This window comes from Eulemur rufifrons, chromosome 7, assembly GCF_041146395.1.
Source record: "Eulemur rufifrons isolate Redbay chromosome 7, OSU_ERuf_1, whole genome shotgun sequence".
NCBI lineage: Eukaryota > Metazoa > Chordata > Mammalia > Primates > Lemuridae > Eulemur > Eulemur rufifrons.
The window spans coordinates 252,561,336-252,582,253 of record NC_090989.1 but is presented as its reverse complement, the minus strand read 5'-3'; the positions used below and the strand labels follow the sequence as shown (position 1 = coordinate 252,582,253).

The following is a 20,918-nucleotide window of genomic DNA, read 5'->3' as shown; positions in this document are numbered from 1 at the left end:
TTTTCATACTTAAAAGTTTTTTAAAGACTACCTGCCCTCCTTTTGAGAATGAACTAGGCAAACTAAGAGGAAGCTATTGTTGCCCCTCCACAAACACACCAAGTACGCTTATTGTCTGACGCCACAGCCCTGTGCCTGTCTCTAACATATCCACATAAAGAATCACCTCAGAAAGCCGCAAAGAATCATGCTTGGGCTTGGAGGGCGAGGGCTTGGCCCAGCGGAACTTTAAAAACCCGGCTAAGGCAGAATGGAGTCGGACTGGAAAGCGGACTTCCCAGACCGCACCAGATTTAAGACTTCCGCCTCACGGAGGACCTGCCTCCACCTTCACCCTCCACATCCGCCCAGCTTAGTTCTGCGCAGTCGCCAGGAGTTGTTTGCCGTCTCTATGGCAACCCGGTAGCTGGAGTCTGAAGATGGAGACCGAGTCTACGGAAGGATCGCGGTGGCGGTGAGAGCCGCAGCTCTGGCTGCCGGCATAAGGGGACGAGGACTTCCTCTTCTTCAACGGACTTCTGCTGCGCTTTTGACAACCTTGTAGCTTTTGCTTTTGCTTTCTTTCAGGTCTGTAGACGTAGAGCCCAGCTCTGAAGCTCAGGGGCCCACTTCGGAACCGTTTCCGTCTTCAGATGGCGGGCCTAGGTCTGCTCTGGCAACCGCAACCACAGCAGCTGCAGCGGCTACATCAGCTGCTGAAGCCACTGCAGCCACCAACACTGCCAAAGCAGGAGCATTATCTACACAGGCCCCAGCGCCCTATTCTGAGCTCAGGGAGCCCTCTGATCTCAGTCTCATTGGGGAGCCACAAGCAGGACCCAGCTTTACCCACAAAATAGGCCATGGGAGTCTTGGCTTTGAACCCACCCATGTTTCCTGTATTACTGGGGATCCCTGTACTACAACTGACCTTAATTCTATCCCTAGCCTCATTCCAGGCTCCAGCTCTGCCCCTGTTCCAGGCTCCAGCTCTGCCCCTGTTCCTGGCTCCAGCTCTGGCCCTGTTCCTGGCTCCAGCTGTGGTCCTGGCCATGGCTCTGTCTTTGACTCTGGCTCTGGCTCTGGCTCTGGTCCTGGCCATGGCTCTGTCCCTGGCTCTGGCTCTGGTCCTGGCCGTGGCTCTGTCCCTGGCTCTGGCTCTGGTCCTGGCAATGGCTCTGTCCCTGGCTCTGGCTCTGGTCCTGGCCGTGGCTCTGTCCCTGGCTCTGGCTCTGGTCCTGGTCCTGGCCCTGCCTCTAGGCCTGGTCCAGGCACTAGCCCTGGCCCTGAGCGCAGCCCCTGCACTCATTCAAGGTTTGGAAATCTCACAGCAGATCTCATCCCTGATTATACCTGCTGGAGTCACCACTGCCATTGGGAGCCTCAGAAACAACCACCCTGGGAATTTTTGCAAGTCTCAGAACCTGGTGCCCGAGGGCTATGGAAACCCTCAGAGGTTAAAGGGAAACCCAAGGTTTTCTGTGAAATGTTGCCACGGGGCCAGTGTCTCCTCCACAACTGGGAGGAAGAGGTATTAAGGTTTTGGCCTGCTCCCTTTTCTTGAAGGCTTCCCTGTTTCCTAGGGGAGGGAGTGGTTTATGATAAGGGTAAGTATTAGAAGGGATATCATAGTCGCTGAACTTGGGACCCACAGAGAGCCACCAACCACCTGGATCAAGTTCCAAGGATGCAGGATGGCTCTGAGAGTTATTTCTTCCGACATGGACACCAGGGACTGCTGACCATGCAACTACAGTCACCCATGCCCTCCAGCACCACCCAGAAAGATTCATACCAGCCCCCAGGAAACCCCTATCGGCCACTTAGAGGTGTGAAGTATGAGAGGGCCAGAATGAGTCCATTAGAGAAAAAAAGAGAGGAAGGAATTTCTGGTGGGACTGTGGATTGTCTGATGGATATAAGGGCAATAACACAAGGTTTTTCTTGCTTTTCTCAAATTTGTTTCTTCTGGGCCTGCTTCTTAACCAGACCCGCCTTCTGCCGTCCCCCTTTCCTCTCACAGGGAAGCGTGAAGCCATGCTGGAGATGCTCCTGCACCACCAGATCTGGTGAGAGACTGAGGGAAAGGGAAGGGGATGGGGGAGGAGAAAAATTGGGGGAGAATGGCCTTGACACCCTTGCTGCATAGTAAAGAGGTGCAGGCAGAGCAAGAACCCACGAAGAAGCTCTTTGAGGTCGAGTCTGTGACACACCATGACTACCGAAGGGAGCTGGCGCACGCAGGGCCTCCTGCCCCAACAAAGGTGAGAACCCGTCCCACCCCACTGCACAGCTGGGCTCTGACAAGCTGTGGGAAAGCGTCAGGCCCAGAGGTTGAGAGAGAGGGCTGAAGGCCAGGAGTTACTCAGTACTATCCCTTACAGCCTCACGACTACCGTTGGGAGCAGCCTGAAACCTTCTGGATACAGAGGGCACCACAGCTACCGGTGTGTGAGGGTGACTAGGAGTTGAGAATAGGGACGGGGTGGAGAAGGCGGGGCAGAGACTGTTCTGTTCTGACTCGGGGAGGGCGGGATCCCTCCTCATCCTGGCACTCCTCCAGGGTGTCAGTAACATCAGGACATTGGACACACCATTCCGGAAGAACTGCAGCTTCTCAACACCAGTGCCCTTGTCTCTGGGGCAGCCTTTGCCCTATGAATCTGAGAATTATCTTCACCAATTGGGAGAAATATCTTCCCTTGCCTGTCAGGGAAGAGGGCAGGGTGGTGGAGCAGGGAGAACGACTCCTGTCTAAGGGTTGAGAAGGGAAGTGGAATATAGCATATGGAATCTATTTCTGTCTGTACTAGAGAGGTTGGGAGGAAGTTAATTCTCTCTGTACTTGATGAAGGGGCTTTACATAAAGGGTTCTCTCTCATCCTGAGACTGCTAATTCAATGATTCTGTGAGTCACCGTGTGCATACCCCATAACCTTTCCTTGGGGTTATCCCTAATCCAGACTATGACACCATGACTTATTTTTTGTTGTCATTTTATATTTGGCCAAAATATTCTGGTTTAGATACAGATATTTACAGAAGGTAAGTAGGAAGGGGACCAAGCCAGAGAGGGGCAGGTATATGTACAAGGCTGAGCTACAGAGGGCTACAACTTCCATATAAGGTAGGTTTTTTTGGTGCATGTTTTCCATCTCATGTGAATATGTCCATCTCCGATGTGTGGAGAGATGGTGGCCACTGCCCACCCAGGTACCAGCAGCAGGAGATTGTCTGACTTGGGAAGAAGTGGGGTTTACAGGAGTCCAGGAGGTCCTTTCCGCTCTCCTAGGAGCCAGTAAGTTCGCATCTTTCCTTTTCCCTGGAAGCAGGGCAGTAGACATAATTCAGATTCTTCTATGTTAGTACCTTTATCTCCCTCTCTTCCTCCCTGACTCCCCCCATGATCACTTTCATCCTCCCTTTCCATGACCCTCTCCCCATGGCCTGCCATCACCTTCATCTCCACATCCCCCCGAAGTTCTAGCTGGAAGCATCCTAGCTCATCCAAGGCATCCTTGGTGGTAGAGGAGACATGGATCTTCAGGGCTAGGATGGGATGTGGGGTTGAAAGAAGAATCAAAGAAAAGGCAATAGAAGAATTGGTGGTATTAGAGAGCGCTTTACTCAACCAACCACCCCTAGGAGGCTCCCAGACCTCCCAATACATGTCCACTAGAACCAAAATATGTCCAAGGATGGGGCACTTAGGAACTGTGGTCTCTCAAATTGAGAGACTTGAAGGAACTATGAAAAGAAGAAAAGGGCAGGATAAATTGAGGCCAATGAGGGTTGAGGGCTAATGTCTTACCTTGGCCGTTAGACTCCATTCGAGAAGCTGTATTCACCGTGTCTCCAAAAAGACAATAGCGGGGCATCTTCAGGCCAACCACCCCAGCACAGACTGGCCCTATGAGAAGAAGCTGGTTGGGAGAGCCTGGGAAGGGTGGAGACTAGGGCTGGGTGAGAGTCAGCCTTACCAGTATGGACCCCTATGCGTAGCCTCAGCTGGTCATGGGGTCGGTGGCGGATGCGGAAGGAAGAAACTGCATCCAGTAATGCTAGGGCCATACGAGCGATTTCTGGCGCATGGCGTTGACCATTTCGGCCTGGGAGGCCAGATACTACCATGTAGGCATCCCCAATCGTCTCCACCTGATTAAGGGGAGGATTGAAAAGTCACCTCTATCTTTATCAGTGGGCACGGGGAAGAGTTGAGGAAGACAAGCTGGACACCACCATGATCATCCTGACAGCCTGGGAGGCCAGAACACTGACTAGAAAACAAGTACCATGGTCCTGAGAGTCTCGGGGGAGGGAGATGTCAAGGGAATCTTTAAATCCTCCTGCCCCCAACCCCAGCACCTGGTGAACACTCAGTAAGTGTCCTGCAACAGGACATGGACAGATAGGCTCTGCTGTCAGGAAATGGGAAGCAGGAAAACAGGCTAAACTGAAGAGCTGGCGAGGAGGCAAGACAGGCCCCATGGAATGGGCCACACAGCCCAAACTGTTGGAGAGAAGGCAGGCTCTTGGTTCTGGTAATGGGACTGAAACTACACAGGAGAATGTCATTGTTTTTAGGAAATACACAGTGAGTTTTTAGGGAATACACACAAAGTATTTAGGGATAAAGGAATAGTATGCCTGAAACTTAGTACTCCTTTCAAATGGTTCAGAAAATAATTATATGGGTTGATTTTTTAAAATAAAACAAATGGGGAAAATATAAACAATTGATGAATCTGAGTAAAGGGCTTGTGGGAATTCTTTGCTACAGAAACAGCAGCGATTGTAGAGTAAGTCCAAAAAGAAGGGACAGGAATAGATATTCATTACCTGCCATGTGCCAAACACAGTGTTAAGCACTTTCCATACAGCAAGTCTATTATTCCCATCTTACAGATAAAATGACTGAGGCTCAGAGAGATTCTGTTACTTACGTAAGGCCACAACAAAGCCAATATTCAAATCCAGATCATTTTTACTCTCAAGGACATTAAAGCCAACCCTCTCCCAACTCAATGGCTTCAACAAAAAGCTTTATATATTTTTTTCATATCTTGCCCCTTACCCCACTAAATCTGTACCTACATCCTGTATGATTCTTCCATGTCTGGAGAGGACTGAAAAGAAAAGATGGATAGGCTGTATTTATACCCCCAGGGAGACAGGAGCTAAATCTTATGAAGGTTCTGATTAGGGAAGTCTAAGGATTCACAAGAAATTAGACTGGCATGTACACTTACGGTGCCAGAGCCACATCTGTCTACAAAGTACACTCCAGCACTAGGATGCTGGAGACCCTGGAGGGAAAACTGACCATGGAGAGCAGGTAAGGTATGTGGGGTTCAGGGAGACTGGGTTTTAAAGCAGTCTTAGTAGGAGGGCAGCCCCAGCTCTCACCTTGTAGACGTCAAAGTTGTCAATTATGGCATCAAAGCAGGTATACAGGTCATTAAGAAGTGTCACCACCTGACAGGGATGGGAAAGCAGAGGCCCTGAGACTTGTCCCCGACTTTCTAAGAATTCTTAACCCACGAGCCATCATAAGATGTGGGAACTCTTGAACAAACCAATTTTACTTGTTGTCAGTGAAGCTCCTCCAGGTCCCTAATCCCACCCCTGCCTCTCACCCACGGCTCTCACCTGCATGGGGGTGCTCTCTGCTGACAATGCTGTGAAGCCAACGATGTCACTGAAGTAGATGGTAACACTGTCAAAGGCCTCAGCCTGTACAGTCTCTCCCCGTTTTAACTGCTCTGCCACTGAACTAGGAAGCAAGGGTGCAGTGTGAGCCAAACTCCAAGAAAGAGGGTAGGAGTGGAGGAGGGAGAGGAAAGGGGTATGTGGCTGCAGCAGAGATGAGCTGTAACATGAAAGCTGAGCTCGGTAGAGGAAAAGGAAAGCAGCTGGGAAGACGTTACAGTCTGGTGCAGGAGGGGTTGAGAGGGGATCCCTGCACGTGGGAGCTAAGCGTCTCAAGTTGGGACTGTTTTACACACTTGCTGGAGCAAGGGCATGGTAGAGCAGTGTCCTAAGAAGGTAAGTCAGAAAGAAGGCAGCACAGCTGAGAGAATGAGAAGCATGTAGTCTACATCGGGCAGGCTCACTGTGGCAAGCAGGGTTCTGAGGGTTGGAAGTCAGTTCTCAGGAACCTGATGAGGCAGAACCAGACAGAGCAGAATCCCAAAGGAATATTCAGGAAGGGGAAAAGGTCTCACTGGGGTAGGATTTGGTAGAGCAGAGCCTCAGCCTTGCGCTTCTCCTCCAGATAGGCCTGTGTGCGTTCCTCCACCAACTTCTCCAGGTTATTGGCATACTGTTCCATGCGCAGCAGGAGGTTGTCCAATATGCTGGTGCCACCCTCCCTGGGGGGAGGCCAGGATATGGCACCTGCTGCAAGATTCTAAAGACTCCCAGGACTTTCTTCCCAACCCACCCTCTGGCCCCACCAGCCCCACTTCATCCACTGAAGACTGACAAGGCTTCTATCCCTGGGGATCCCCTGCCCCTTAGTGCCCTCTCACTTGTTAAAGCGGCGAATGAAACCCTTAATCTGTCCAAAGTCTGGCCGCTCAGCTGGGTCCTGGGCCCAACATCGCTCCATCAGCAAAACTAGCTCTTCATTCAGTTGGGTCCGGTCAATGCTTGGCCGGAAATATGGCCGCTGACCATTTCGGACCTTCTGGACAATCTCTGAGGGTGATAAAAGCTTCAGATGAAGAAGAGGGTTCCCCCAGGAAGAAGAAGCTGTGGGTAGTGGATTGACTCTCACCTTTGGGGCTGAGGTCCAGGCCCTCCAAGTAGAAAGGACCACTGCGAAGTGCTATCTCCTGTAGGATGATCCCAAAGCTATAGACATCAGCCTTCTGCATGCCTGTGGTTGGCAAGGAGTTCTCACTGAGCAGTTCTGGGGCAGTCCACAGCTTCTCTGAAAAGAGAGAACAGGCTGGCCAGTCTCCAAAATAGGGTAGCCCCAAGCCCACCAGGGCTCATTCCCATATTACTGTCAACTCCATCTCCCTCTCCCACCCTCCCTAGGTGGAAATGATCAGGGCCAGAGGAGCAATATAAAAGTGGGTTGTGGGGGTGGGCCTCACTGGCATAGAGGGCGTGGCTGTCCTCCGGTTCAGCAGTTGATCGGAAGCTGGCCAGGCCATAGTCTGTGATTTTGAGCACAAAACGACTATCCACCACACAGTTGGAGGACTTGAGACTCCCATGGGATGAAATAATGCTGTTATGGAGAAAGGCCATACCCTGCAGGATACAGATCAAGTTATGGGACTGGACCATATCTGGCTCAGAATACTCCCTCTGTCCATGAAATGGGTACTGGCTAGCTAGCTAAAGACCTTGGGACCATTACAATAAGGTGATTTTGGAAGGCATCCTTTGCAGTTTCTACCCAAGGAAGCAGATAGACTAGGAAAGTAATCCCTTCCTGATACCTAGGTACCAGAGGAGGGATAAGAGGAGCTACCAGTTATTACCTGAAAAGGGCAGTCAAGCTCCTGAGTAGTGAAGGGAACAGAACTTGCATGATCTCTAAGAAGGATATGACCATGGTAGCCTCCAATGCCTGGCCGCTGATTATGAAGAGATAAGGCGTAAGACCCAAGTATCTAGAGTAGCTAGAGGAACCAAGGAAGACTAACCAGTTGTAAACTTTAATGCATAACCATGTGTAGGTGAGCAAGTCAAAGTGGAGGAGGACTGTGATCTACTAGAGGGGATGTTGGACCAGAGAAAAAGTGGAGAAAACAGCAAATTAGAAAAACCTGGAAAATGGACACAAGCAGGCAACAACTGCTAAGCCAATATAGAAGCCTGAAACTACTGGCCCCATGGGGCCAGTGAGGAAAGAACTTTTGCCTCTAGGGACTATAAGACGGGTCTTAAGAGGACAGGATAGTGCTTCCCAAAATGAAACCCTAGGAGCCCACCCAAGTCAGTTCAGGTGGGACAGAAAAGGATACAAGGTTCAGTATCCTAACCAGAAACACCTGTCTAAATGTTTAGCTCTGGACTTAATTCATAATTCTAGTCTCTGTGAACTCTTCCTTTTTATTCCTTTTGGTATTAACAAAACCTTTGGGAATCTCCAAATTTGTGAATTTACTTGTGTGGAAACTGTACAAAAGATGCCTTCCAAAATCACAGAAATGATTAGGCTTCTGGCTTTGTTGTAAATCACTTTTCCAACATTGTTCTCTCAGGAGTCATGTTTTTCTTATATTTATCATAACACGTTTACTTAAGTACTACATTGACTTTACCTAATATTTTATATCTCATTTGATGGCAAACTTTCACCAAAAAAATTTTTTTTAAATAACTGAATGAGAATTTAGCAGAAACCCCAAGCCAGCTTCAGGGACGGTATAGGGTAATGCACGGGCTTGCTCACTGGCTGTGAGACTTGCTTCTAAACCCCTGTCCAACCCAGGCAAGATTCAGTTTTATGATCCAAAAATTTATGGGCCTCTGGCTCATTTGAAAATAGCTGAAATGGAGTATATTGGAATATACCAAAGGTTTTGTACAATATTCCTTGGTTTCTCTTAGTTTTGTTTGTAAATGTTCCTGTTTAAATTTCAGTTTTCTGAACAAAAAAGCAGACATGCCAAATATTGGTTAGAGGGTAAAATGATGAGAGGAAAAACAGAAGACAAATATGTTTGGAGACTCCACTCATTTTTTTCTTGCTAAGGGATTTTAATATGAGCTCTTGGAGGTAAAAGAGATGATGGAAAGAGATCTGAGATGTCTAGGGCAGGAAGACAAAAATTCTCTACAGTTACAGGACTCCTATGGCAGATAAAACTTACTCCCCCCAATCATAAACCGCAGACCCCTTGTTTACCCATTATTACCCAACCATAGGAATGAGGGGAGATAGAGAGAACAGGACTTTCAGAGGACTAGAAAGAAAGAAATCACAAGCAAAGACAGAATAACAGAGACTTCTAAAGCGGGTGAACTCTTAAGGAGTGGGGAAGACTCACCTTAACAAGGTCATTAATGAGTGAATAACGAAACATCCAGTCCAAGTTGATGCTGTCATTTTCTAGAATATCCTGGTAAGTGACATGGAATAGATCATCTGTCCTAGTCCCATTAGCTGTCAGCTGGCATAGAGTCAATGTAACTTTGGGCCTATCCTCCCCACCCCTGCCATAATCTGCACCTGTCCCTCACCTGTAAACTCCCACGAGGACAATATTCAGTAATGATGCAAATGTTGGGAGGGTCTATGCAGGCTCCAATGAAGCGAGTGAGATGGTTGAACTGAACATCTCTCATCTAGCAGAAAATGGGAAGGACAAGAGAATTGAAAGAGTTAAAAATTAGATACAGAAACCTACAACTACATAAGAGGACTTTTAGTTGCACCTGCAACTTAAAATCATCTATAAATAATCCCCTTGCCCTCCTAGGCAATTTCACTATTCTATAGTCTTTCCCTTTCCTCTTCCCCATTGCTGTTCCCCACCCCCCCAATTCAGACTCCATTACGTACATGTTTGAGTTCAAACAGAACCTGTCGGGTCAGCTCAATGCGCTTCTTATTCACATGTTTGATGGCGACAACATTTCCCTGATGGTAGGAGAGAAAGGGGAAAGGAAAATGAACATCAGAAGAAGTTTCCGGGTGCTAGGAAATACTGCAGAACTGTGGAAGCATCCAGGAGCTCAGTGGGGCATAGAGGGGGGTGCTGAGGGGCAGAGGTTCAGGGGCAGAGCTGGCAGATGGGGATGAGACAGGATGAAATGGTGGGGACCAGAACAAGCAGATGACTGTTCACCTTGAAGTGACCGGTGTTGGCAAAGATCTGGTATTTCCCATGGGCTGTCATGAGCGAGCCGTAACTGGATCCCCGCTGGGGCCAAGGGCAACATGGAGGCGGAAGGATGAAAGGAACATTAGATGATGGTGGTGGTGCGGGGCTATCATTACAAGCCAATGTGCTGGGAAAGGTCCAGGGTAAGAAAGGACAGGAACTCAGAGGGAGGCAGGGGGGCAGCTGAGACAAGGGCTCACCAGTGACAGTGTGAGGCGACTGCCTGCACCTTTATGATAGCGCTCTGAGTTGCCAAACTGCAGTTCTTCCCAGCGAATGCGCCACAACATGCTGGCCAGCTCCTTCTCCAGCATCAGTTTTCTGTAAGGACTGCACACCTCAGTTGACTGGCAAGCCCAATCCTGCCACCCCCAAGCCAACAATGGGGTTGCAGGGGCTTCCCTGCAGCTCCTGAAGCTGTAGTTGTTACACCAGAGAGAAAGGACTGGAAGATAAGGATGCATTCTCTACATATCTGGCATGTGCCCTATGTTCACTTACAAAGACAGAGGGTGAAGGTGAAAGTTCTTTCTTAAAATGGGGGTATTCACGGAAAATTCACCTTTGACCTTAACCCTACTCAAAAACACTAGTTAGTATATCCAGTCTAGAAGCAAAAGTGGAGCACACACCTTGGCTAAAAGACAGCTAAAGAGAAAGGCTAGAGAGGAAGATGCCATTAAATCTAGGAGATAACCACCAAATTAAGAGACCTGCTACCCCTACCCCATGTTATGGGACCATCTGGCCTCAGCCAGAGGCTGTGTGGCAATGGGCAGGTGGAGAGGAGGTCAGTGGAAAGCCCAGAACTCACCGGAAAATTAGGAAGCTGGAAACACCAAACATGATGAAGGTGATTCCTGTGCCCAGAGCCACAATTGCCAGGGTTGAAAGTGGAGCTGAAGGGGAGAGAGAGACCCTGAGAAAGACTGTAGGGGGGCTGTAAGACTGAGGAGGGGGATGCACAGGTGCAGAGAGCAATAGGTCTCGAGGGTGAAAAGGAGGGAGGGGTGTAGACGTAAAGGTAAAAAGATGACTAAGAGTGGCAGTCAGTGAGGGGCAGAGACTGGAGAGTGAGGGAGGAAGGACTGCTCCCAGTCCCTGCACACACCCACTTTTATCACAGGATGGGTCGTCCAAGTCAAAGGCACAGGGGGGATTGTCCAAGGGGGGGGCCCCCTTCACCCAGGGAATAGGCCGTCCCGTCCACCAAATCTGCTTCTCGGCTCCTGAGTAGTGGGCTGCAGGCTGTGAGGAAGCAGAAAACTGGGCCCACAGGCCTGCTCCCACCTGTCTCCCCTGAGACCCCAGCTATTTTGCTGCTTTTCTCCCCAGCCTACCACCCAGCCAGGATGCAGCTCTGGCAGAGCAAATAAGTCCCTTCTCTAGTACCTTTGATTCTGCCCCCACTGAACCCTTGAAAGCTGGATTTTGCAGGGCCACATGTTCTTCCCTGCCTCCTCCCCCATCACCTGAAAGTCCCCAGAATCCAGGTCTCCCATGGCCCACAGGACAAAATCAGTCTCCCGGTCATTGTTCTTGTCCATAACAACCAGTCCAGTTACACCTAAGACAGAAAAGAGCACCCCTTGCTGTAAGCTCTACCCTGGGCTCTTCTCCTATCCTCCCAGCCCCTCCAGCTACCTCAGCCTGGCCCCGCCCCCATTCTTGAGGTGTGCACACTTCTGCCATGTTCGCTGACCCCTACTCACTCTCCCTGCTGGCCCTGGCATTGCCTCTTCTGCCCACTCCACTCCTGAGCCTGACATCTGCCCCCTTCATTACCGTGGTATCTTCGTCCCTGCATCTTCTCCACAATTCGAAGTCCATCTTCTCGGGTGCCTCCTTCCTGTATTGTCTCATTCAGGACTTCAGCATATAGCAGGATCCCATCATAGAAGCAGCCAGCGATGAGGTTCATCTGGGGGTGGCAACTTCAGCAGTGCTCTCCACACATCCTTGAGGCCCCTTCCCCAGTCCCCTTTTCCCATCTCCGGGGTCTCCATCTACCTCTCCTCTCTTCTGGTTTACTTTCTTCCCTCTTGTGATTCATAAAGTGCCATCCCTACCTAACTGCTCCTTAGGGCAGAAGGGCATACCCTGGATGGCAGCCATCAGCCTCCAGAGTGATGTCCTTCCTCAAAGCCTGACCTGACACAAGGTGGGAGAGAGATCTACTTACCAGGGAGGGGGCCAGCTCCACACCAAAATCTTCCCGGGCTCTTATCAGCAGACGATTCTGGAATTCCTGATACTCGGGATTTGGGGGTTCTCGATATGTGATCACCAATACAGTCTGTACCAACAGCACATGGAGAAGAGTGAACAGGATTCAAGATGGGCATTAGGGGAAGAGAGAAGGCAGAATAGGGGAACTTGGTAAAATACACATGATATAAAATATACACAGGTGAGTGTTAAGGCTGCATGTGTGTGTGCGTGTGTGTGTGTGTGTGTGTGTGTTTAATACCTCTGGGGAGACAGAGTGGCACTCCTCCTGAAAGGCAGATAGGCCTGGTTCTGGGAAGGTGCAGACGGGGAAATAGTAGAATAACAGATGAAGCCAAGTCCATCCCCAAACCCAGCCCATCATCTCCCTGAACTCCCTAGCACCACCAGCCATCCGCCAGACCGCCATGACTCTCACAGCTCCTCTGTCCCATCCTTCCTACGTACCGGTTCACTATCAAAGACAACACTCATCAACAGCTCCTCTCTGTGGTGTCATCACTGTTAATATTACCAGTAAAATGTTGACATTTTCATTTGGGCCACTTAAACACAGTGCGTCCACCCAGTGAGTTAAGGAGACTGCAGGCCCTGTGACAACTGGGGAAATACTCAGGCAGGGATTCCACTGGTGAAAAGCTATGAGCTCATTCATTTAACACGTATGGAACAGCTTCCATAAAGCAGCACTGTCCTGCTTACTAAGTAGCAGACGTGCGTCACAAACACAGTGTCACATGCCCATACACATTTCATAGATAAGCAAATGACACATGAGGTCCTGCCATGCATGCATCTTACTGGTGCACGAGTCAGCGTGTGCCTGTCTCCCCAAAGTGCCTGCCCAGCTCCCATTGGCCACATGTGTCTCCCCTTCCTTAGCTGCAGGACCTCCCAGCCTCTGCCTCTGCCTCTGCCTCAGGCCACACAGTCACTGAGAGCAGCCTCTGCTTCGACAGGAAACTGGCATCACAACTTCAGGTAAAGACTTCAGTTCAGTATATTCTGTGACACATGACTGTGAAATGATAGATTAAAATCTAGTCATTTCTATCAGTTTTGCTCATTCTTATCATAGAAAGTAGTGTGGACCCATAGAGGTAAACTGTACTAGATACATCACATATGATCTCTTGTATATCAGTTTATTCCAGGTAGGAAATAATGAAGTCAATTTCTAAAATGCATTCATTATATTAGACTGGAGTTTGCTTCAAGATGTAATTATTCTTACTAAAGCATTTGGATGCCTGATTCTAATATTCTCCCACTCTCAGGCAAAACAGAAAAGGAGAGGGGGACCGAGGAAAGGGTTGGAAGGGTTCATGCAGTAGCACCTGTTCCAAGAATAAAAGAAAAATAGAGCGGTAGGACACTGCCGACAACAATGTAAAAAGTCAGCAACGAGCTGAAAAAGATCAGGTTGAACACAACTTATATGTCGATAAAGACTGGTGGTAGGTTTGGGGCACTTTTTTAACCACTTAGTAATACTCTAGGTTGGTTGGTTTGCTAGGCTAGCAGTTATCAAATGTTTTGGTCTCAGATTCCCTCTACATTCTTAAAAATTATTGAAGACCCCAAAGAATTTTGGTTTATGTGGATTATATCTATCACTATCTACCATCTTAGAAATTAAAACTGATAAATTTTGAAAACACAAGAATACACAAACACGCCTCCATAGCTGTTGGAGTGATGACATCATCACACATCATGTGGCATCTGGAAAACTCCACTGCACAGTTACGGAAGAACAGGAGTGACAAAGGCAGATAACATCTTAGTACTATTTTTTAAATAGTTTTGACCTTGTGGTCCCCCTAAAAGGATTTCAGGGGCCTCCAGGATCCCAAGACCACACTTTGAAAACCGCTATGTTAGCCTGTTTTTGCTGTGGTTACTAGCTACAGTACAAAAAAATTAAAAACCTCCAAACAGTTTCTGTGCTTGCTCAGGGGCTAGAGAGAAGGTGATGGTAGGTATCGTGTCCCATTTCATAGTGGACCCTTGGTGGAAAAAAAACAAGCAAAGGCTGCCAAAAATGGGTGCAGCGGTGAGTGGAAGCCAGGAATGTACCTACAAACTGTGTACTGGCAGGAGGCGCCTGCCTCTGCCTGTGGGCCCACCCACTCTGAGACCTGCTCCGGCCACAGCAGGAGGTGCTGTCAACAGTGTCCTAAACAGACAACGAATGGTCTCCAAGAAGCGAGTCTGCCTGACACAGCCCTTTGGTCAGTGCTTTCTTCCCTTGCTGGTGGTGTTCCCTGTCTGTAACCCAATCTCGTGCTGGTCACCTAGACTGTGACCTCTGCCTGGGTTTCTTACCCTGTAGTTTCTAACCCTCAATTGCCCAGTCTGGGCCCCTGGATCCTCGGAGCCTGGTCATTTGCTTATTTAGTTCCACTCTATCTGGTTTTTCTTCCCTATCCTGGTTGATCACTTGGTTTACAGTACCTGCCAGCTGTACTCCTGTCTAGACGAATTCCTAGAATTCCTAGTCCTATCCCTGCTCTCCCCAACACACACCTTAATTGAATTTAACAAATATGTATTAAACGCCTACTATATGCTAGACATGTGGAGTACAAAGATGAACATGATCCCTGCCCTCGAGCAGCTACGGTTGAATGGGAGAGGAAAATCCTACCAACATACTTGATGTCAGAGCCCTCACCCCCGAGTAGCTGGTATCCAGCATGAGCTGGGACCTTTTCCTTGAGCATGACACCTTCCTGGGAAAGCTTTGGGCAGCTGCGTCAAAGCCTCCTCGCCTGTCCTGCCACCTTTTCTAGGCTGGCCTGGTCTGGGACCCCAGAAGGCCAAGTATCTCTGGGAGAAGGGCTCTCTGCTCTTTCATTCTTGGCTGAAACTGACCACTGAACTTCCTTCAGCCTCCGCCCTGCTTCAGCACTGGGAAAGGACGAGTGTAGCTTTGCCAGGGGACACCTCATCGCCCCTCATCCCCACCCCCTCAAAAGCCTTGGTTTGCCCCTCTACATATTCCTGTGCCTAGTTCCCTTCCTTGTATTGTAGCAAAATCTCCCTCTTTATTTTTCTAAAGTGAGGGGGGGACTGAGAGTTAAGGATATAATTGATTGTTGGCTAACTAGATCCCTCTTCCCCCTGCCCTAAATGCTGGGGACCCTTGGCTGGCAGGAATTCTCACAGAAGAAAGAGAGGTTTTTCTTCTACAAAAAGAATACAGACCAGCACTTTGGGAGGCCAAGGTGGGAGGATCTCTTGAGGCAAGGAGTTTGAGACCAGCCTGGGCAACATAGTGAGATCCTCCCTATAAAAATTTTTTAAAAATTAGCCAGGTGTGGTGATATGCACCTGTAGTCCCAGCTACTCAGGAGACTGAGGTGGGAGCATCGCTTGAGCCCAGGCGTTCAAGGCTGCAGTGAGCTATGATTGCACCACTGCACTCCAACGTAGGCGACAGAGCGAGACCCTGTCCTTAAAAAAAAAAAGAAAGAAAGAAAGAAAGAACACAGGCCAGAAGGTTATGGAGTTCTCCCATCTGCGAGGGTCACAGACCTTCCCCGACCACACTAGCTAAAGTACAAGCTCCTTGTTATTCTCTTCTCATACCACTCTATTCTTTTCCTTCTTTTTTCTTTTTACATAACACTTACCACAATATGTTCCTATATTGGTACTTTTTGCTCATTTGTCTGTCTGTCTATCCTACTAAATGTAAACTCCAAAAAGGCAGGGACTATACCTGCTATGTTCTCCACCATATGCCAGTACCTAGCACAGTGATTGGGATGTAATAGGTGTTCAGTAAATACTAATGGAATGAGTCAGTCTTTAAACGAATCAAACACTGACCAAATAATACGGTTAGTTCTATGGTAGACAGAATGAAGCACAATAGTAGGAAACTCAGTCCCACCTGGGGATTCAGGGATTGTTTCCTAGAAAGGAACATAACTGGTCTGTCCTAAAGAATATGGAAGCATTATACAGCTAGACAAAGGGGAGAAGCTTGTTTTAGGAGAAAGTTATAGCATAAACAAAACCTGTCCCACTCCCCAGGTTCAAGTGTGACAGTCACAGACTCATACTCAAGCATGCAAACAGACATGTCATTCACAGCCAGACACACACTCGTCAGTCACAACCAAATGTATAATCACAGCCACATAAAACCTTACTCATTGGAGAAGAATGGCCACCCAGGTCCAGCTCTTATACATGTCTACTTAGAACCAAAGAATCTCAGGGTTTAAAGGGCTTTAAGGTTATCCCATAAGCTACCTCAAATTCTTTTTGGAAAAAAGGAGGGATAAGGATAAATAAGTAGGAAACACTATGTACTATGAGTTAGTGAAAAAGTGGTGGGGAATCAGGGAATGATTCATGGGTATGATTTTGAGAGGCAGAGGTTTGGGTTGAGGGAAGATAGAGCACACCAGACAAAGGGAGAAAGAGCACAAAACCATGGGGGCAGGAAGGCCCAGGGGTGGGGGTCTGAGAGAGGGCCAGTGGGCTGCAGTACTCAGCATGAGGGCACTAGGAGGTGAGACTGGAAAAGCGGGTTGAGAACAGCCTGCAGAAGGCAACAAGTCATTGAAAGTTTTGAGCAAAGGAGTGAAATGAACAGAGTCATGCCAACCTTCCCCACAAATTTTCTCAAATCCATTTCTTACCATTCCTGCTATGATCACCCTAGTTCAAGCCATAACACCGCACTCCTTTCTAACCTGTTACAATTGGTCTCACTGCCTCTAGTCTCCCCCTCTTCTAATCCAACCTGAGTTCTGTCACTACTGTATATTCATCTTCACAGAAATATTTCCAGGACCCCAAAATTCAAGTCCTAGTGTCTTAGGGTTTAGGGCTTTCCTTAATCTGATTATACCTTTGTAACTTTATTTCCTATATCTGTTTTAAGTAAACCTTTTTTCTTGTCAGGTCAGTATCTTCTTGGTCTCCCCAGTGTGCCCATTCCTATCTGGGTTTTTTTTTTTTTTTTTTTTTGCTTAGGCTGCCTGGATGCCCTCTCCCACTCTGACTATGAATATGACATATATCTTTAAAGTTTCTCTTGCTTTATAAAAGCCTTCCTTAAACCCAGCTCACATTGGCTCTTCCCCCTCTGCACCACTAAAGTTCTCAGTGTCTGTTGTGGGACATGTGATCATATCCTTTCTTGAACTTTATCTAACTATACCGCAATTATGCCTCGCCTTTCCAGAAAGGTAGAAGCCCACCCAGGGACCAGGATCAGATCATTTCCTTAACTGTCCTCCCTACAGTATAGCCTAATACTGGCACTTAGGAAAGCCAGTGTTACTAGGATCTTTGGAGGTAGCCAAAGTCCATCTTGGCAGCAGACTCACTAAGAGTCACGACTGTGAGGAAGTAAGAAAGAGTGATACTAGACATGGAAAGCCTCTGTTCATTTCACTCCTGTAGCTCACAATTCCTGGGGTTTCTGTGGGGTTTTGTGAGAGACAGCGAATCTCCAACGAACCACTTCTTCCCCCTCCTCCTTCAGATTTGGCTCAAATGATACCTGAAAGGCTTCTCTGAGGGCCTGGGCCTGTTCCTGGGTGCGATTGTCCTGCCAGGGCCGGCCTGTAGAGCGTGTGGGGCCCGCACGGAGACTCTCCCCAAAGACATCCAGGTAAAAGAAGACATAATCCCCATTGGTCAGATTCTCCCTCTGAGCCTGAAGCAGGATCTCATGCAGCATCTCCAGAGGGCCGCAGATATACACAACTGGGAGCAGGTACATGACAGAGCACCCTGAGAAAGTATCCAAGGCCCCCAACAGTCCCCTCTCTGAATCATCTGCATTTCCCTCTTTCGCAAGAAAGAGAGTGCCCTAACTTATCAACCCCCCAGCAGATGCTCCCCAGCCCGCTCCCTTGAAATCCATATCATCAGCACCCTGGGGCCATATGAACCATCTGGCAGGAGTCTGAGCTGGATTCCAGACCCCAGAGGAAAGGAGCTGTCACTCTCAAGTCCCTTCCTTCCCCCAGAGCCCTGCTCACTGCTCCTCATCCAGCCCTCCTTAACCCCCACCCAACTCTTTCCTGCCCTTTTCCTGGGCTCAAAGACACTGATTGCTCAGAATTTCTGAGCGTGAGCTCCACCTGTCTTTTTTCACCAAATCTGCGGATCCCTGAGCCCCTTTATGGAGTCCTAGCTAGTTTTACACCACTGAGGGGTCTTGGTGCCCAGTCTGGGAGGCAGATCTACTCACAGGCGCACATATCAGAGTGGCCATCAAGCACATTTACTCCTCCAGGGCACTCACATTGCTCCCCAAACTCAATATCCACCCCCCACATTCCTCCCATACAAGCTTCACCTCCCCTGCGCTCTTCTTCCTTGTTCACACCTGCCTAGGCTGTCCCACAAGCTCCCTCTTAAAGGCCTGGCCCCCTCATCGGTGCTCTGTCCACATGTGCTTCTTGATCCCAACCACCACACACAGCTCCTCAATGCCTCGTTCCAGGGACAGTGCGACCCTCCTCCCCTGACCCTAAAATAGCCCGGGCCACACTCACTGCGCCCGTTGGCCCGGATGAAGTGGGTGGCCTGCTCAGGGCCCCCTGGCTCGCGGGCATACACCTGGTGCTGCACACTGAGGTTGCTGCCCTGCAGGGCCTCAAAGACGCCCTCGATGGTGAAGTAGTGAGGCCGGTCATCTGTGCGAGCATCCAGATACAGCAAGGCAGCACGGGCAGTCCAATTGAAGTGCCCGTGTAGTGTCACTACAAACTCACCCAGCTTGGGAGCAGAGGGGCCAGTGCGAACCAGGGTACGATAATGCTCATTCTTAGCTGCAAAACCAGAGGCCACAGCGCCCGCAGTCAGCAGGGGAAGGCGCCAATGTGAGGCAAAGCGGGCCACAGAGGCAGCAGGGTACACGCAACCAGGGCCCAACAGAAGGTCAGGGTCATGGTACAGCTTGAGGTCCACAGCGCGCAGCGGTGCCAGGTACTCAGAGCAGGCGCCATCTAGTTCAGAGCTGACAAACCGCAGGTCCACGGGCAGTGCCCGGCCCAGCGCCTCCACAGCTAGTGCCACAGCAGGACCGACCCGTGGCCAGGCCCAGGCATAGCTCAGGTTGTGTTCTGGCAGCACCACCGCCAGCGTCAGGTTCCGCGCCCCGGGAGGACGCACCCCACCTGCCAGGGCTGCCACCAACAGCAGGAGTGATGGCAGTGCCATGGGGATAAAGCAGCAACCCCACTGCCCCCAGAACCGGGGCTGCTCTGGCCTGCAGGGGAGGCACAAGCACCACCCAACCTGGAGCCTGGGGAGGAGGGCCAGGGAGAGCGTAGGGATAAGCTAAGTAGGCTGGGATACAGAAATGCTGGGGACCAGGGAGAGGAGGAGGAGATGGGAGGACGCCTGGTAGGTAAGGAATGGGCTTCCAGCCTAGGGCAAGGGCTGCAGACTGAGAGCAGGGTGGCAGGAGAAGGGAGGGACCAAGGGGGCCTGCGCCGTGATGGGGACAGTGAGAGGTGGAGTGGCCTGATGAATCCAAAGCTTAGAAGGAAGAGGGGATCTGAGGCTGGGACGGGGTGGGGGTTGGGGGGAGGCTGATACAAAGAAACGGCCTGGGGGAACCTCGCAGCTGAAGAGGCTGGGCGGGCAGGGAACTGGGGAAAATAGGCCCAAGGGGGGTAAGGTGGGAGGGTGCCCGCGCCGCGGAAGGACTGGGACCATGGGCTGGCGGGGAGCAAAGCGAGGCCTGGGCCGGAGGGGAGGGAAGGCAGGGGTAAATCTCCCTGTGAAGGCTTCTCCCGAAGCTCCTGCTTGGACTAACGGGCCCCGGGCGCTGGTCCCATCCGGAGCTGCGGCGGCCCCGCCCGTGTCCCCGCTCCTCTCCGCTCCGCTTCTCCTGGGCCCGGCGGCCGGCGCTGCCCGGCGCTTCCTCCCGCCCCCCGCCTGGGCCCCCGCGCGCGCCGCTCGTCCGGGTCAGGTCGCCTCGGCCCGGCCAGTCTCCGCTCGCTGCGCCGGCGGCGGCCGAGTGTGACTCCCCGGGCAGGCCGCCTGCCCCCGCCCCCGCCCGCGCCGCCCCTCCTCCTCCCCCTCCCGGCCCCACCCTCCGGCGCCTGCTGTCTCCCCCCCACCCCCTAGCCGGGCGCCCAGGGACCTCAGACCCACCCCAGTGAACGCTTGGGGGCTCCGCGCAAGGGCCTCGCGGGCCGGCGAGGTTCCCGGGCGTTCCCTCGCTGGGAGGGCCTGCCCCTGTCTCCCCCAAGCCCGTGGGCCACCCCTCCGCTCTCTTTCCATCTCACATGTTCCTGCGACCCCGGGGCTTGTCTTCTCCCCCTTGCTTACCCTGCTCTTCTTAGGGTCCCCTCTCTTAACTCTCAGAGTGCCTCAATGGCTCCAGTGTCCAGGAAGCAGTCAGAAATCCCCATTTGGTATCCTCTCCAGTCCCCCACCTAGTGAACCATACCACCCTCCTAACTGCCAGAGACCTCCCACTCCACCAGGAAGACATGCCTGTTCACTGGGCAGGTCCCTCCAGCAACAAGGGGCTCCCATGTTCCATTTTCATGAGTCCTTATGAAGTCCATGAGGCTCCTTCCCCGGGACTCAACCCTCCCATTCTCCTTGTCTCCATGCCCCCTCTTGTGCCCTCCCCTCGTCCTCAGAGGCCCACCACACCCCACCCAGCTTCCAGCACACCATCTGCTCAGGGTCTCTTCTTTCCTTTGTCTCCCTGCACGGCAGAAGCTAGCACCCGATCAAAGCTTATGGATTAAGCAGAACATAGCCCCCAGCAATGGGAGCCCATTGGACCCCACTTGGGTTCCACCCCACTCCCAAGCTTCCAACCTAGATAGGAAGTGCACCCCAGGCACCCCACGTCCGGAGTGC

At 50.6% G+C, this 20,918-nt stretch overlaps 2 protein-coding genes across 4 annotated transcripts; one reads left to right on the top strand and one right to left on the bottom strand.

Moving 5' to 3' along the window:
• Positions 1–38: 38 nt before the first annotated feature.
• SPAG8 (sperm associated antigen 8) lies at positions 39–2,828 on the top strand. Of its 2 annotated transcripts, XM_069476584.1 has the most exons (7): positions 39–454; positions 568–1,510; positions 1,634–1,808; positions 2,003–2,048; positions 2,129–2,243; positions 2,364–2,426; positions 2,543–2,828. In XM_069476584.1, the coding sequence occupies exons 1-7, from the start codon at positions 420–422 to the stop codon at positions 2,735–2,737; spliced, it is 1,572 nt and encodes a 523-aa protein (XP_069332685.1). In that variant the 5' UTR covers positions 39–419; the 3' UTR covers positions 2,738–2,828. The 2 variants fall into 2 exon arrangements, with proteins under 2 accessions (XP_069332685.1, XP_069332686.1); XM_069476585.1 differs by lacking the exon at positions 1,634–1,808 and having other exon boundaries at positions 2,134–2,243.
• Positions 2,829–2,946: 118 nt separating this feature from the next.
• Positions 2,947–20,069, bottom strand: NPR2 (natriuretic peptide receptor 2). 2 transcript variants are annotated; one of them, XM_069476581.1, is made up of 22 exons: positions 18,587–20,069; positions 17,584–17,789; positions 12,010–12,123; positions 11,613–11,748; positions 11,300–11,394; positions 10,943–11,075; positions 10,642–10,726; positions 10,028–10,157; positions 9,792–9,866; positions 9,506–9,583; positions 9,184–9,288; positions 8,991–9,062; positions 7,083–7,242; positions 6,758–6,913; positions 6,510–6,678; positions 6,204–6,350; positions 5,629–5,752; positions 5,386–5,454; positions 3,960–4,134; positions 3,791–3,889; positions 3,437–3,528; positions 2,947–3,301 (listed from the first exon to the last, which is right to left on the bottom strand). In XM_069476581.1, the coding sequence occupies exons 1-22, from the start codon at positions 19,251–19,253 to the stop codon at positions 3,236–3,238; spliced, it is 3,153 nt and encodes a 1,050-aa protein (XP_069332682.1). In that variant the 5' UTR covers positions 19,254–20,069; the 3' UTR covers positions 2,947–3,235. The 2 variants fall into 2 exon arrangements, with proteins under 2 accessions (XP_069332682.1, XP_069332683.1); XM_069476582.1 differs by having other exon boundaries at positions 10,028–10,148.
• Between the last annotated feature and the right edge of the window lie 849 nt (positions 20,070–20,918).

Bases quoted from the DNA above. Each gene is read 5' to 3' on its own strand.
- SPAG8 (XM_069476584.1), top strand. From the start codon at position 420: ATGGAGACCGAGTCTACGGAAGGATCGCGGTGGCG. The intron at 455-567 runs GTGAGAGCCGCA...GCTTTCTTTCAG, and splicing joins ACGGAAGGATCGCGGTGGCG to GTCTGTAGACGTAGAGCCCA. The intron at 1,809-2,002 runs GTGTGAAGTATG...TTCCTCTCACAG, and splicing joins CCCCTATCGGCCACTTAGAG to GGAAGCGTGAAGCCATGCTG.
- NPR2 (XM_069476581.1), bottom strand. From the start codon at position 19,253: ATGGCACTGCCATCACTCCTGCTGTTGGTGGCAGCCCTGGCAGGTGGG. The intron at 11,076-11,299 runs GTGATGGGGGAG...GCTTCCTCACAG, and splicing joins TGGATTCTGGGGACTTTCAG to CCTGCAGCCCACTACTCAGG. The intron at 10,727-10,942 runs GTGGGTGTGTGC...TCTCCCCTTCAG, and splicing joins CGACCCATCCTGTGATAAAA to CTCCACTTTCAACCCTGGCA.